The sequence below is a fragment of the Pleurodeles waltl genome, chromosome 9 (genome assembly GCF_031143425.1).
Source record: "Pleurodeles waltl isolate 20211129_DDA chromosome 9, aPleWal1.hap1.20221129, whole genome shotgun sequence".
NCBI lineage: Eukaryota > Metazoa > Chordata > Amphibia > Caudata > Salamandridae > Pleurodeles > Pleurodeles waltl.
This window is the reverse complement of record NC_090448.1, coordinates 996,433,256-996,447,994: the sequence shown is the minus strand read 5'-3', so window position 1 is coordinate 996,447,994 and position 14,739 is coordinate 996,433,256. Positions and strand designations below refer to the sequence as shown.

General features: G+C 42.8%; 2 protein-coding genes across 3 annotated transcripts in view; one reads left to right on the top strand and one right to left on the bottom strand.

The window, feature by feature from the left end:
* The window catches only part of CNIH1 (cornichon family member 1), an 83,570-nt gene extending 69,821 nt beyond the window's left edge, over positions 1–13,749 (bottom strand). Inside the window, exon 1 of the mRNA XM_069208546.1 lies at positions 13,592–13,749. Coding sequence (XP_069064647.1) covers positions 13,592–13,675 — 84 coding nt within the window. The 5' untranslated portion in view covers positions 13,676–13,749. The remainder of the gene's footprint in view (positions 1–13,591) is intronic.
* Positions 13,750–13,856: 107 nt separating this feature from the next.
* The window catches only part of CGRRF1 (cell growth regulator with ring finger domain 1), a 107,729-nt gene continuing 106,846 nt past the window's right edge, over positions 13,857–14,739 (top strand). The window contains exon 1 of one of the 2 annotated variants that reach the window (XM_069208544.1): positions 13,857–13,952. In XM_069208544.1, the coding sequence (XP_069064645.1) occupies positions 13,936–13,952 (17 nt within the window). In that variant the 5' untranslated portion in view covers positions 13,857–13,935. Of the gene's footprint in view, positions 13,953–14,369; positions 14,511–14,739 lie in introns of those variants that run through there. The other variant, XM_069208543.1, reaches the window with a different exon arrangement.

Below are 14,739 nucleotides of genomic sequence, written 5' to 3'. Positions count from 1 at the left end.
GCTTGCCTTTCAAAAATCCCTTGTTGTCATTGGTATGTGTTTTACATTTGTCCGGCCTTGGGGCGTTTTTGTTACCACCTTGCAGTCTGACCCTGTTACATGGATTATTTGTAATATAATTGCAGTAGGCCTGTTGGCTCAGAAAATGTGTAATGCACTACACCTTCTAGGGGGTAAATATATGGTTACAGTGCAATACTTCCTGCCATTTTTATGTGGTTATGCCCTCTAGGGGCTAATAATATGGTTACATGACCATGCTTCTTACTAATGCTATTTTCATTGTGATGTTCTCTGGGGGCTGTTATAAGTATTACAGTTGAATACAAGAAAAAGCAATGAGCTACAATCAATATTCACTTTTATCTAACATAGAAAAAAGCTGTAACGAAATTTAAAAAAAAGAATATTATAAATGTATGTCAAACAACGGCATAAATCAATATTCAAATATACAATTATATAAAGATAAACATGGAAAGACTTATTAAGTATTACAGTCAACATAGTACAATATTTGCGGCACGGAAACTTGCCCCATAATAATTTGCAGAGCATTACTTTTACAAAACAGTTTTGCTCATAACTCAGCCTGTGGTGGTCCTAGGACAATAGAATCTCCTTCAAAACATTCACCACAACGTGCTCTTTCTCCCTACGTCCTCTCTGGGACCACACACTATGTTAGTGGGGACCCCAAAATAACAACCCCTCCCACCATTCAGTGTCTTTTTAAGTTCTTTCATTTCTGAAATGATTGTTTTGCAGCTGGCAATAATTTTGTATTAAGGGCCTTGTTTGTTATGTCATTGTGCTAAGCCTGCTATCCTTCAAAATGTGTAATGCACTACGCCCTCTTGGGGCTTAATATATAGTTACAATGCATTACTTTCTACCATTCTCTTTTCATGTGGTTATGCCCTTTAGGGGCTGACTATATGGATACATGACTATGTTTCTTATAATTGCTATTTTTATTGTAGAATCCTCTAGGGGCTGTTCTGAGCATTATAGTCAACATACTACAATATTTGCAGGCACAAAAACACATCCCATAATGCTGTGCAGGTCATTACTTTTACAAAATATTTTTTGCACAAAAACTCAGCCTGTGATGGTCCCAGGACAATGGGACCACCTTCCAATGGTTCACCACAATGTGCCCTTTCTGTCTAGAGTATCTCTGGGTCCCCACACTATGTAAGTGGGGACCCCAAAATAATAACCCCGCCCACATTCTGTGCCTTTGTAAGCGCTCTCATCTTTGTGACCTTTGTTATATAACTGGGAGTAGTTTGTGTTTTAAAAGCCTTGTTTGTAATTTAATTGCAGTTACATTCTGACATTTTCTTTTCATATGGTTATGCCCTCTAGGGGCTAACTATATGATTATATGACCATGTTTCTTACAAATGCTATTTTTATTGTGGTGTCCTGTAGGGGCTGTTCTGAGCATTGCAGTCCAATGCCAAAAGTGTATTTCTGATAAAGGGTTTAATTGGGTTTACATGATAATTGTATATGATTTATTAATTTCTCCTTATTGCAATTATAACCTTGATTCAGGCCATCTTAACATCCTTATTACACTATGACTGTTTGAACACTCTTGATATGTTTGGGTGACCCTTTCAGTTTATTTCTCTCAATACTCTGTGGTTATCTCGTGTTTTTTTTTTTTTTAGAAATTGTGTCAGCCAGCAACTCTGATGGTGTGGTGGTGAAATCGGTATACTATTGGAATTAGCATGGCAGATTTAAATTAGGCAACATTTTCATTTTTGGCTGCAGATAGAGGAAGAAGGTAAATGGAAGTGTTTTAGTTATATGCAGGGCCACTGGAATTATGTGTCAGGAAAAGACCAAATTATGAGGCAGGGTTGACCAATTTATGTGGCAAGAAAAGTCCAGTTATGAATTTACAACGCCAATAGCTCTAACTCAAGCAAATACCAGACCTATTGCATTGCAAATGATTGTTCTCATCTCTACCTCCATCCCCAAGGACTGCCGTAAGTGATGCTAATAAAAATGTTGTTTCCCATCCACCTACCCAACCTGCTATTTAGGGGGTTAGAGAAGTGACTGTCTTGGCCAACCTAGAAGTGGAACCATATGTTGTCCTTTGTATCCCCCCTTTCTGGTCATACGCGAGGGTGGCCCGAGTAGTGGCACTCTGCTTGCCCTTCTTGATTTTAAAGATTGTGTTATATGGTTATTGAAGATTAATAACGGGCACGCTTCCCAGATGTGGACGTTAGTCTATCCTTTTAGGTAGCACACCTAAGAAGTACAGAAATAGGGAGGTTGAACAGAGATACAACACAAACTTCATCTACGTATTTCTGCATGCCTGCATTCACACATTAAAGTCCAAGATAATGGTTTTGCTAAGTGTTGCATTTCTGGCTCTGCTTGAATGCCACTCAGTGAAAACTATTGCTCAATATAATGTTGGAGTTGAATTTTAATCATACCTGCAATAAATATGCTTGCTTAACTGCCAAACATATTCGAATCTAGATCTCTAGGATGCAGGTCTGTACTTCACACACTATAACACATCTACTAGTTGAATGCAGTGATTACCTTTTACTACAGATGTCAGTCTACCTCCAGAGCGTATGCGTCTTTCTACCACTGTTTGTAACCCTAGGAAAAAAATCTGAATGCACAACTCAATCCAAAATCAAGATTAGCAATGACAGCAAATAGCTGCTGCTCTACAAAACCATGAGCCAAAGTAGCTACATAAACTCACAAAAACTATATGCCATGATATAACTTTATTAAGCTTTATGTCGGAAATCATCAAACAACAGGTCCATTACCAACCTACTCATTGAAACGTATAAAGTGGAAGGAACTTGCAAAAATCCTGTAACTTTTTGTAATCAGGGGTCATGTCTAATCAATCCTAGTAATTCTCCACCACAAAGCATTTTGATATGCACCAAACGGCTAGTAATCTCCTACTATACTACTCAAGTGCATCCTGCTACCCACAGAAACTCCAGGAAAAGACCAACAAATATTGAATATTACAGAAACATGAACCATTAGTGCAGCCGAGTTTATTATGTCATAACTTTTATGGAATGTTTGTTCGCTGGTTTTTGGAACTCACTGAATTTACAGAGGAATGAAAAGTGGTTAATGACAGTAAGTAGCTCTAATAATTAGAGGACAGACAAGCCTTGAGCTACTTTGTGAATCACATATAAGGTGATTTCCACACATTATCTGTGTGCTATATAGTGTTATCAGTAAAACTATTCTTGTGCAAAATTAATGGCCATTTCAATGGAACATGTGCAGTCTGTAAGTGGCAGTGCAGTATTGCACGATACTTTTGTAATATATTTATGATAGGGTACTCCAAAATACACCACCAGCTACATTCTACATCCTTACCACTATCCTGCTGAATACATTTGATACACTTTGTGCGAAGCTAGGATTTTTCACTATCTCTACAACTTCAGTAATGTAACACTGATGTCAGCACAGTCTCTGAAAATTGTTCCAGAACCACTAATGCAGCGGTGCCGAACTATGTCCCTCTGTCCAGTTTTAAAACATACCCTTGCAAATATTCTTAAGCAAGACTCCAGGCGAACCTTCCAGTATTTTTGCAGCTGTTTTTTAACTTCACAAAGCCATTTCAACAGAGAATGTGCTCACTATACGTAATTATACAAAAACGTCCCTCTTAGGTATGACTTTCATATAAAAATTTAGAAATATGGATGTAGCCTAATGCCCAGAGCTGTTAACTGTGAATCTGGGGAACCAAGTTCAAGACACATGATGCTCTGGGAAAAAGACCTTAATCTCTGGTGTCCAAAATAAAAATGAGTCTGACCTTATGCAATTGTATTATTTATGTTTCACCACTGACTCCATGTTGCACTTATCCTAGCAGCACACCGTCACATTAGTGACCACCAGCTTCATTTTGCCTATTGACTTTATTTTAGAATTAGCCACAGCCACGTTAAAAGCTGCAAGTAGTTTTCCACATTGTGCAATGTGCTCATGTTTTTATTTTTCATGTTCTTTTCCATCAAGGGCTTAGGCTGATAAGAATGTACTAAGACGGCAGGGAACGGCCTTGTTCTGAAGTGGCTCTTTGGGATTGTGGCCAAGTCCCGATGTGTTCTTTTCAAAGTTGGCCTAAAGTAAGCAGCATTTTTTTTAATAAACTTCTGCAGTAAGAGGGAGCTTCTAGAATTTTCCTCTCTTGTTTGTTCAAAGTATAAGAGGCCAAGACCAGATGGAGTGGGGTCTGAGAGTAATGCAGATCTCAGACATGCCCAGGACGTTGGGGTGTGTCATCCTTCCCGTGAGGATAATTTGTCTCTCCCTCTCCTCGATCGATTCTGGGATCTGGCGATCTGATGCTGAATAGGAGGGAGATGAAGCAGTGGTGACCTTGCCTCACGGTGATGCATATTTTTTTAATTCATTATTTTATTGCATTATAATATAGATATTTGCTAAGTATATTGCAGTGGAGAATCATTTGTACGTTTTCATTTAATTGCTGTGACCATTTTTAAACGTGTGCTTTTAGCATGCTGACCTTCCTTTATGAACCTTGCGAAGTGAAGTAATAAATGTCTTCCTTAGACTAAGTAGCGCATTCCAGAGATTTTTGTCAGTGCATGAGTGTTTCAACTTAGTCATTAGTGAAGTAAAACAGCAATGTAATCTGGGCAGTGTTTGCGCTATATAAAACTCCTAAATATATATGGAGTCCAAAATGCATCACTGGGCCTATTTTTAACATAAAAACCGATATGGGTTCTAACCCCATACTCTGCTGCAGAAGAGATTTTTCAAATGTGCTAAAATCAATTGTATCAACAAGATTTTTCAGAAGATTTTAGTGAACAGACCTCACAGGCCAGCATCCCACTCTGAACAGTTTCCAGCTAAAGGTAAAGTGGCGCCTTCAGGTGGGGACTGTCATGGCAAGATATCTGGGCTGGAATCCCGGACACAGACCTTTTCCCTCAGTTATGCAGTATATGTAAACACAGTTGCTAAGCAAGGGACAGAAGAGCACAAAAATAAAATAAAAAATGTATGCACATTTTTGGGGGAATTCAAATACAGAATCTATGTATGTGAAACTGACTACAGCTCAGCTTTGCACCATCATGGGTCTCATTGAGACCTGACTTAACCAGAGACAACTCTGAGGGATTGTCTATGTCTTTTTCTTTTGTTTAATCTGTATAAATATCATCATTGAATGACTGAGCTAAGTAACTCTCTCAAAATTATTCTCTTTGTTAAGTTGGAGGAAACCAGTAATATTAGCATAATATCCTGTCTTCTGTTAATTTTTTTCTTTTTACACAATTGAACACATGCACTGGCAAAGCCAATAGGTCTAGCCTATACTAGAGAAATTGGCTTTGGAAATGTGTTTTTGCCATGTTGTACATTAGTGTTGCTGCTGTTCATTGTGGCTAAAAGTTAGTTGCGTGGAGTGTCATAGAATGGAGGAGTAGAGTGGAGTAGGGGGTGTAGAGTGTTATGCAGCTGAGTTGAGGAGAGACGAGTTCACTGATTCAGTGAGAGTGTTGTGGAGTGGTTTGGAATAGGGTGCAGTTGGTTAGAGTAGACTGAGGTAGTGGGGTGGATTGGAGTAGAGTGGGTGGATTGGAGTGGGGTGGACTGAATGGAGAGGGGTGGATAGGGCTGGGGCGATTAGGTTGGATTGGGTGGGTGGATTGGAGTGAACTGATAGGACTAAGGTGGGGTGGATTGGATTGGGGTGGTTTTCAGTGAGGTGAATTAGACGGACTGGACTGAGGTGGATTGGATTCATTTGATTGGAATGGGGTGGGCTGGACTGGAGTAGATTGTGGAGTGGATTGGTCCGGAGCTAAGTGGATGGATTGGAGCGGGGTGAATTGGATAGAGTGGGGTGGTTTGCAATAGAGTGGGGAGGATTGGACTAGACTGAAGTGGATGGAGTGGAGTGGGGCACACTGAAGTGGGGTAGACTGGATCAGAGTGGGGCTGACTGGATTGAATTTGGGATGGGATTGGATTGGAGTGGGGGGAGGTGAGGTGAATTGGGGTGTGGTGGATTGAAGTGGGATGAGGGGAACTGGAGTGGGTAGATTGGACTGGGGTAGGTGGGGTGGATAGGGGTGGGGTAGGGTGGATTGGAGTAGACTGGATTTGAGTAGGATGGACTGGACTTGAGTGTGTTGAATTAGATTGGAGTGGGGTGGACTGGATTGGTGTGGGTGGATTAAGGTAGCTTGGAGAGGGGTAGACTGGACAGGGGTGGGTTAAGTTGAATTGGGTTGGAGTGGGATGGACTGGGGTGATGTGGACTGGATTGGGGTAGAGTGGGGTGGATTGGAGTAGAGTGAAGTGGAGTGGATTGGATTGGAGTAGAGTAGGCTGGATTGAAGTAGAGTGTTGTAGACTGAAGTAGAGTGGGTAGAGCTGGCTTCGATTGGGGTGGATTGGAGTAGAGTGGGGTGAGGCGGACTGGAGTGGGGTGGACTGAAATGAGGTGAGGTGCATTGGATTGTGGTACAGTGGACTGGAGTAAGGTGGAATTCATTGAGGTGGGGTGGACTGAGTGGGATGAATTAGATTGGAGTGTAGTGGACCTGAGTGGGTGGACAGGAATGGAGTGGGGTGGAGAGAACTGGGGTATGGTGGACTGGACTGGAGTGGGGTAGATTAGATTGGTGTGGAGAGTGGTGGACTGAATTAGTGTGGAGTGGGGTGGATTGGAGTGAGGTGGACTAAGATAAACTGGATTGGACTGGGTGGATTAAGGACGATTAGATTGGAGTGGGATGGACTGGGGTGAGGCGGATGGATTGGGCATGACTGGACTGGGGGCTGGATTTGAGTGGGCTGGGTTGGAATGTGGTGTTTTGGATTGGGGAGGGTTGGTCTGTGGTGAATTGGAGTGGGGTAGCTTGGATTGGTCTGGATTGTGGTGGAATGGGATGAATGGGGTGGATTGGAGCGAGCGGTCTGAAGTTGGGCAGACTGGAATGGGACACATTGTTTTGGACTGGAGCGTGACAGATTGTTTTGGATTGGCGTGGGGGAGATCGTTTTGATTTGGAGTGGGGCAAATTGTTTTGGATTGGAGCGGCTGCTTATTGGTTTGGTGCAGATTATTTTGGATTGGAATTGGGCAGATTGTTGTGGATTGCAGTGGGGCAGGTTGTTTTGTATTGCAGTGGGGCAGAATATTTTGCATTGGATTGGAGAGTGGGGCAGATTGCTTTGGTTTGGAGTGTGGGGCAGGTTGCTTTGGATTGGAGATGGGCAGACTTGAGTGGGTCAGATTGTTTTCAATTGGAGTGGGTCAGATTGTTTTCAATTGGAGTGGGTCAGATTGTTTTCAATTGGAGTGGGTCAGATTGTTTTCAATTGGAGTGGGTCAGATTGTTTTCAATTGGAGTGGGTCAGATTGTTTTCAATTGGAGTGGGGCAGATTGTTTTCAATTGGAGTGGGGCAGATTGTTTTGTATTGCAGTGGGGTAGAATGTTTTCGATTGGAGCGGGGCACATTGCTTTGGACTGGAGCGGGGCACATTGCTTTGGACTGGAGCGGGGCACATTGCTTTGGACTGGAGCGGGGCACATTGCTTTGGACTGGAGCGGGGCACATTGCTTTGGACTGGAGCGGGGCACATTGCTTTGGACTGGAGCGGGGCACATTGCTTTGGACTGGAGCGGGGCACATTGCTTTGGACTGGAGCGGGGCACATTGCTTTGGATTGGAGCGGGGCACATTGCTTTGGATTGGAGCGGGGCACATTGCTTTGGATTGGAGCGGGGCACATTGCTTTGGATTGGAGCGGGGCACATTGCTTTGGATTGGAGCGGGGCACATTGCTTTGGATTGGAGCGGGGCACATTGCTTTGGATTGGAGCGGGGCACATTGCTTTGGATTGGAGCGGGGCACATTGCTTTGGATTGGAGCGGGGCACATTGCTTTGGATTGGAGCGGGGCACATTGCTTTGGATTGGAGCGGGGCACATTGCTTTGGATTGGAGCGGGGCACATTGCTTTGGATTGGAGCGGGGCACATTGCTTTGGATTGGAGCGGGGCACATTGCTTTGGATTGGAGCGGGGCACATTGCTTTGGATTGGAGTGGGACAGATTGTTTTGGATTGGAGTTGGGCAGATTGTTTTGGATTGGAGTGGGGCAGATTCTACTGGATTGGAGTGGGGCAGATTCTACTGGATTGGAGTGGGGCAGATTCTACTGGATTGGAGTGGGGCAGATTCTACTGGATTAGAGTGGGGCAGATTCTACTGGATTAGAGTGGGGCAGATTCTACTGGATTAGAGTGGGGCAGATTCTACTGGATTAGAGTGGGGCAGATTCTACTGGATTAGAGTGGGGCAGATTCTACTGGATTAGAGTGGGGCAGATTCTACTGGATTAGAGTGGGGCAAATTCTACTGGATTGGATTGAGGCAAACTGGTTTGGATTGGAGTGGTTTAGGGTGAGGTGAATTGTATTGGAGTGGATGGACTGGATTGGAGTGGGGCAGATTGTTTTTTATTGGAGTGCGCAGATTGGACTGGGCAGATTGTTTTGGACTGGAGCAGATTGTTTTGGTTTATAGTGGGGAAGATTGGGGTGGACCGGGGTGAGGGGGATACTGGGGCGGATTGGAGTGGGGCAGATGGTTTGGGACTGGATGTGGTGGACTGGGATGAATGGGGTCGATTGGGGGTGGATTCGAGTGAGCAGTCTGAAGTAGGGCGGACTGGAATGGGACAAATTGTTTTGGACTGGAGCGTAACAGATTATTTTGGTTCGGAGTGGGGCAGATTGTTTTGGTTTGCAGTGGGGCAATTGTTTGGGATTGGAGTGTGGCAGATTGTTTGGAATTGGAGCGGCTGCTGATTGATTTGGATTGGAGCGGGCAGAATGTTTTGTATTGGAGTGGGAAAGATTGGAGTGGGGCAGATTGTTTTGGATTGGAGTGGGGCAGACTGGAGTGGGTCAGATTGTTTTAAACTGGAGTGGGGCAGATTTGCAGATTGTTTTATATTGCAGGGGGCAGATTTGCAGATTGTTTTATATTGCAGTGGGGCCAAATGTTTTGGATTGGAGCGCAGCACATTGCTTTGGTATGGAGCAGGGCACATAGCTTTGGATCGGAGAGTGGGGCAGATTGCTTTGGATCGGAGATGGGCAGACTTGAGTGAGTCAGATTGTTAATTGGAGTGGGGCAGATTTGCAGATTGTTTTATATTGTAGTGGGGCCAAATGTTTTGTATTGCAGTGGGGGAGAATGTTTTGGATTGGCTGAACATGCTAGCTCATTAACCAGCAAAGAGGGAATGGGAACACGTGCAAGATCTGCAACAAAACAAGACAATATGCTGGGAGAAAATATGGGCAAATCAAAGTCCCAGTGTATTTAAAAATATATAAAAATGGTGTGAGAAACATCAGTAGCGCAAATCATTCAGCTGCACCAGACTTCCTTCCAACGAATGCTCCAGTTCAACATAAACAAGGACGGAAAAGAGGGTGAGACAGTTTATAAGGGGTAAGCAGAGCCTACAAAGACATGCACTCTTAAGAAGGGCCTGATTGAAAAGGAAAAAAAACTACTTGTACAAGCCGCAGCCAGTGGATGGACGTTGGCCACAGAGATCAGAAAGTGTACTTGATCCAGGCTCCATGTAGGGCTAGACCTCAGCAAGCACCGAAGAGAGAGTGGAAGCAGTAGGAGACTGACCAATAAGTAGCAGAAAGATAACAGTGACATGGGAGCCAACCAATGGTAAGTAACAGTAAGTAGGAGGCAAGCTGTAAACCCATTTTTGAGCTTTTTTTAATTTTTATTTACAAAAGCTTTCACTGACAGTGCATGCATGCTGTAAAAGTGAGACCTAAAAGGGGTGTGGCAGGGAGGGATGGGAGGTATTCATAGCTTTAGTTACTTAGGCTTGTGGGACATCAGTGGCATCAGGGCTCCGGGACATGGCTACCACAGTATGCTAAGGTCTTGGTCACAGCACTTGCCCAGCCTAGAATGACCCCAACTGGGCCTTCAGCACCAAAGGCCTCACATTTGGTTGCCTAGGGAGCTGCTCCTGTATTGGCCCTGTTTTATTTGTCCAACAAGGAGGCTGACATGAGCTGGAGTTCACATTTGGTATACATGGAGGATACAGGGGGAAAACCTAGCATTGCAAAGTAACAATACAATGCAAAATATTTATAGGCAGGACAAATTGTAAAGTATTGACAATGTGAGTCCACGGTGTACATGCCATCAAACAAATAAAGATGCTTACGTACAATGCCTTTGCAGGCTTTTACCTGCAAAATGTGGGTTTTTAGGTCTGGTATTAGTTAAGACTTTTGGCATTTACTAGAATCATATAGTACCTACAGGCGGTTGCCAGTAGGTAGTTATAGTTAGGAACGTGTTTCCATAGAAAAGGTGATTTTTTTGCTTCCTTTTATCTTTGGTGCTGTTTGATTAATCTTAACAAAATTTCCCAAAAAAAGTGTGCTGGTGATTCTTGTTACGCACGGAAAGTTTCAGGGTGATCCGTCAAGCGGGGGCCAAGAAATTGGGGCTCCCATGTTAATTCCCATAGAAGCTTTGAATATAACTACACCTGCGAACCACAGGATGGAAATACACTACATTTGGCAGAAAACTAGTTTTCAGTAAGCAGATTACGCTTTTGCTCATTTCATGTAAATCTGTTCTGTAGTTTTTGAGAAACTAAAAGGTAATCCATATTCGTATATCTCTGGCCACGACGACTGCGAATAATAACGAGCTTGTGTGGGGAAAGGCAGAGCTGTGATTGGCTGCCAACACTTCAAACCAGGAAGTGTTGGCAGCCACCTTGGGACTAAGCTTCAGCCGAGTATAACCAAAAAAAAAAAAAAGACAAGGGGCCCATTAGCTCTGGTGCTGGAGTCCCAGAGGGACCCCCCGCCACCCCCCTCCCCCCCTCAACAGAGCATAAAGGCACTTTAAAAAAAATCCTGCAAAATTGTGGTGCTGCTGTAAATTTGCATTGAAATTTACAAATAATAAAAACAGGCACAGTCTCCTGCGCTTGTTTTACTAAAGCACCATGTTTATAATGTGGACCTCTACGGAGTACCAATTCATTAAATAAACTTGAACACACAAGGAGAGACAGCATTTTTTTTTTTTACAGAGCATATCCACACAAAATAATTCCCTTCAGTACCAGAGGAAAAGTATGCTTTATGAGGCGAAAAAATATTTTTGCGTTCCACCAATTATTTTATATTGGTGAGGGCCTCACAGCTCTTCAAAATATTTTTTTACAGAAACGCATAACAAAAAGAAAACAAGCACCAGCAAAGCCAAAAGGCTTGCAGCCCACATCAGACCTACTGGTTTCGCCAATGTTTGTTGTAGGTGATATGTCTCAAAAAACACACACACAAATTGGTGATGCCAAAAGCCCAAGCTCACAGAGCTCCACCCCGTCTCCCACTTTCCTGCGTACTCACTTATCTCCTGCTGCCTCTCTCCCCCTCCCCATAGCTCCACCTGCCTAAGGCCAGCTACCTACAACTCACTATATTTGTGACCAATAAGAAAAGTCAAGTTTGAGGGAAAGGCTCCTGCCTCATTCCCTCTAGCCTCTCCCCTCCATTCTACCTCCCGATTCCATTCCTTCCTGTTCCCCTGCCAAACTTTGAGACGACCTTGGAATACAATAAAGTTCTTTACAAAAACCCAATAACAGAACTTTGCTGCTCAATCTAGGACAGAGGTCTTCAAACTGGGGGGCGGGCCCCCCTTGGGGGGCCTCAAGTGATCCCAGGGGGGGCACCAAACTCTGTCCAAAAGAAATATTATACAGATAACATGCCTTTGTTTTAAGCAGAAGCATGTTATTGCGGTTTTAAAAAGGTAACAGTACTTAACTGCAATTTTTAAATAGCTTTAGACCTATTTAAACATTGCCATCTTTCTAAAATAATTGTGAAAAATACTGAGGGGGGGCCCAATGATTTTTATTTTTCAACTGGGGGGGCGCAGCATTTGAAAGTTTGAAGACCACTGATCTAGGAGGATGTTCTCGAGGAAGTGGTCGGTCCGTGTCGATAAGAATTACAATTATGAACATTATTTTAAAAATAGTTACCTCTGTTGGGAGTTTGTATGCTGTAAGACATAACAATCGACTATTTTCCAGTATAAACAGGAAGTGTTCCATAGACCAAGAAGTCTCTTCTTTCAAACATTAGTAGTTTGGAAGAATCACAAAGAAAGAAGAATCACTTATCTCTTAAAGGTAAAATGAAGAGATACACTATCAGTCACATGGTGGGCAGACAATGACTTGAGAACCTAATAAAGGACAGTTAGCAAGGTAGGTCTTTATCGTCATATGATTGGGCACTAATGATCGCAGAACCAATATTTGCACAATCTAGTAAAAGCAAAGCTTGTGTTTGGTTGAATTGGGGAAGTTTCCAAAATTGAAAAGGATATATTCTAAAAGTAAAATGTGCCTATTTTCAGAACCGATAAGCTAATGTATTCACTTTTTTTTTTTCAATTCGGCTTGATGATAGGAATCTTGACTGAAATGGTCACTGTTGTAACACTGAGAATTTGTGCCCGCAGATCGGGGTGATTTTTATTGGACAAAGGTAGCTCTTTATACATAAATGGTTGTAGATCCCAGCAACAGAGTAAACGATGAAAAAATAATATTTCCAAAGGTAATGCAGGACTGGAAAAAACTAGTAATACTACCTACATTAATGGAGGCATTTTGATTTTAATGAGGGCGATTATCATTAATAAAGCAGCAACTTCCAGGGAAACAGGGTCAGGTCTAAGCATCATGTGATATTAGGCAAATTACTTCACCCCCACGTGTTAAAAAAAAAAAAAATTGACATTGTATAATGTAATCCGGTGAGCAAAAAAAGCTCTAATGTCTTCGACCAGGTTTCCGCTATAAAACTGCAAAAAGAAATGCATACAGAATAAAGTTGGGTGTCTTTGCTGTTGGAGCCGTTGTCAGAGGCACGGGGTGAAGACAGGATTAACTTTCGCACTGAGTCCTAATAAAACCTTTTCACGCAAATCCTTGGATTTATTTTAAAGCACAGACATTTGTGTCTAAATCAACGAGCTTAAAAGCAAAACACATATGCAACAAAATCAACGTGCATTTTTCACAGCGACACGTTTTTTTTTTTTACTTCTCTGGCAACTTTGGAATTGACAAAAACCCTTCTCTGTATATGAAAAAAAGATTAAGACTGGAATATGTGGTGATGTGGATTTTGGTAGTGCAGATGTGCGATCCCGTTCTACAACGGGCAGTAGCTCGCTCTGCAGCCACAGTCACCACCACATCCACGCAAAGAGAGTGGAGCGGGCTGGAGCCTTGAACTTTCATGCCAAACAAATACATACTTACATGCCAAATTGCGAAAAAGATGAGAGCCGCCGTACCACATCCACGCAAAGAGAGTGGAGCGGGCTGGAGCCACACCCTCTGTCGACTTGAACTTTCATGCCAAACAAATACATACTTACATGCCAAATTGCGAAAAAGATGAGAGCCGCCGTTAAGAGCAGAGCCAGCATATAACAAAAGGCCGCAAATGTAAACGCCATCATGCAAAGTGCAGAAAGGAGATGACAGGGGCGCAGAGCATGCTGGGAACAATCATTACACGCTTCATCCTCTGATCTAGGGCGCCTGCGCATAAGGATCAGTGTTAGTGTTTATAATACGCATGCGCACAGATGTATAAACTATTGATCGTCGCTGATGGTTACTCTGTGTGCTGTACGGAGACGTCACTCGCGCTGAAGTATTAAGTCCCAATTGCCTAAGGAATCAGGGCAGAGCGAATGACAACAATACCTACCCGGAAATGTCAAAAGTGCTGGCGTACGTAACGTCTAAAAGGACATATTTTTACGCCAGGAACACAACAGCCTTCTAAAGTTCTTCTTTCACTGATATAGTGAAGGTTGTCACCTTATTTCATTTGTTTTTAAAATGCAGTAAATTAGAACAAATCCAAAAGTATATGTTTGATGCTGATTGCAATAGCTGAGTTAAATGAAATACAGGCTAAGCATCGTTAATTGTTTTTCTTACATAGGATGAACTAAATTTGTAATATTGGCGTTTTATTCTTATGTTATAGTTAATCTATTCCATTGATTTATTTCTAACCTTTGGTGTTAATTTTTATTGTTGGCTTTCAGTGCTCTACATTGATCGAGTCCAACTGTGTGTAGCCCAGGTACTGTAAGATGGCGGATATTTTTGCAGTCCCGCGTAGTTTCCGAGGTGACATACCGAGCTTAGCCTGTTGACAAAAACCCTGCCGGTACTAATGGCTGCTGTCTTTTTAGTGATGCTCTACGAATATTCCCCGCTCTTCTATATAACGGTGATTGCGGTATGCTTTATCGTGACGACCGGCCTGGTACTCGGATGGTAAGCGGGGAAGATATATATAGGCGCTCTTCACATTGGGCTTCTCCTGCAGGGAAAGGCAAGGCAAATCGTGCTGGACACAAAATAAAAACAAAACATTACTACGGCATCCTATAAACTAAGGGGTAAAGGGGTGGTACCAGAATGTGGATAGGGTTACGAGGAGTTGGGTGTCGGGGTTCGGAGTTTAACAATCTACTTGTACATATATTTTTAAACTCGGACCCAA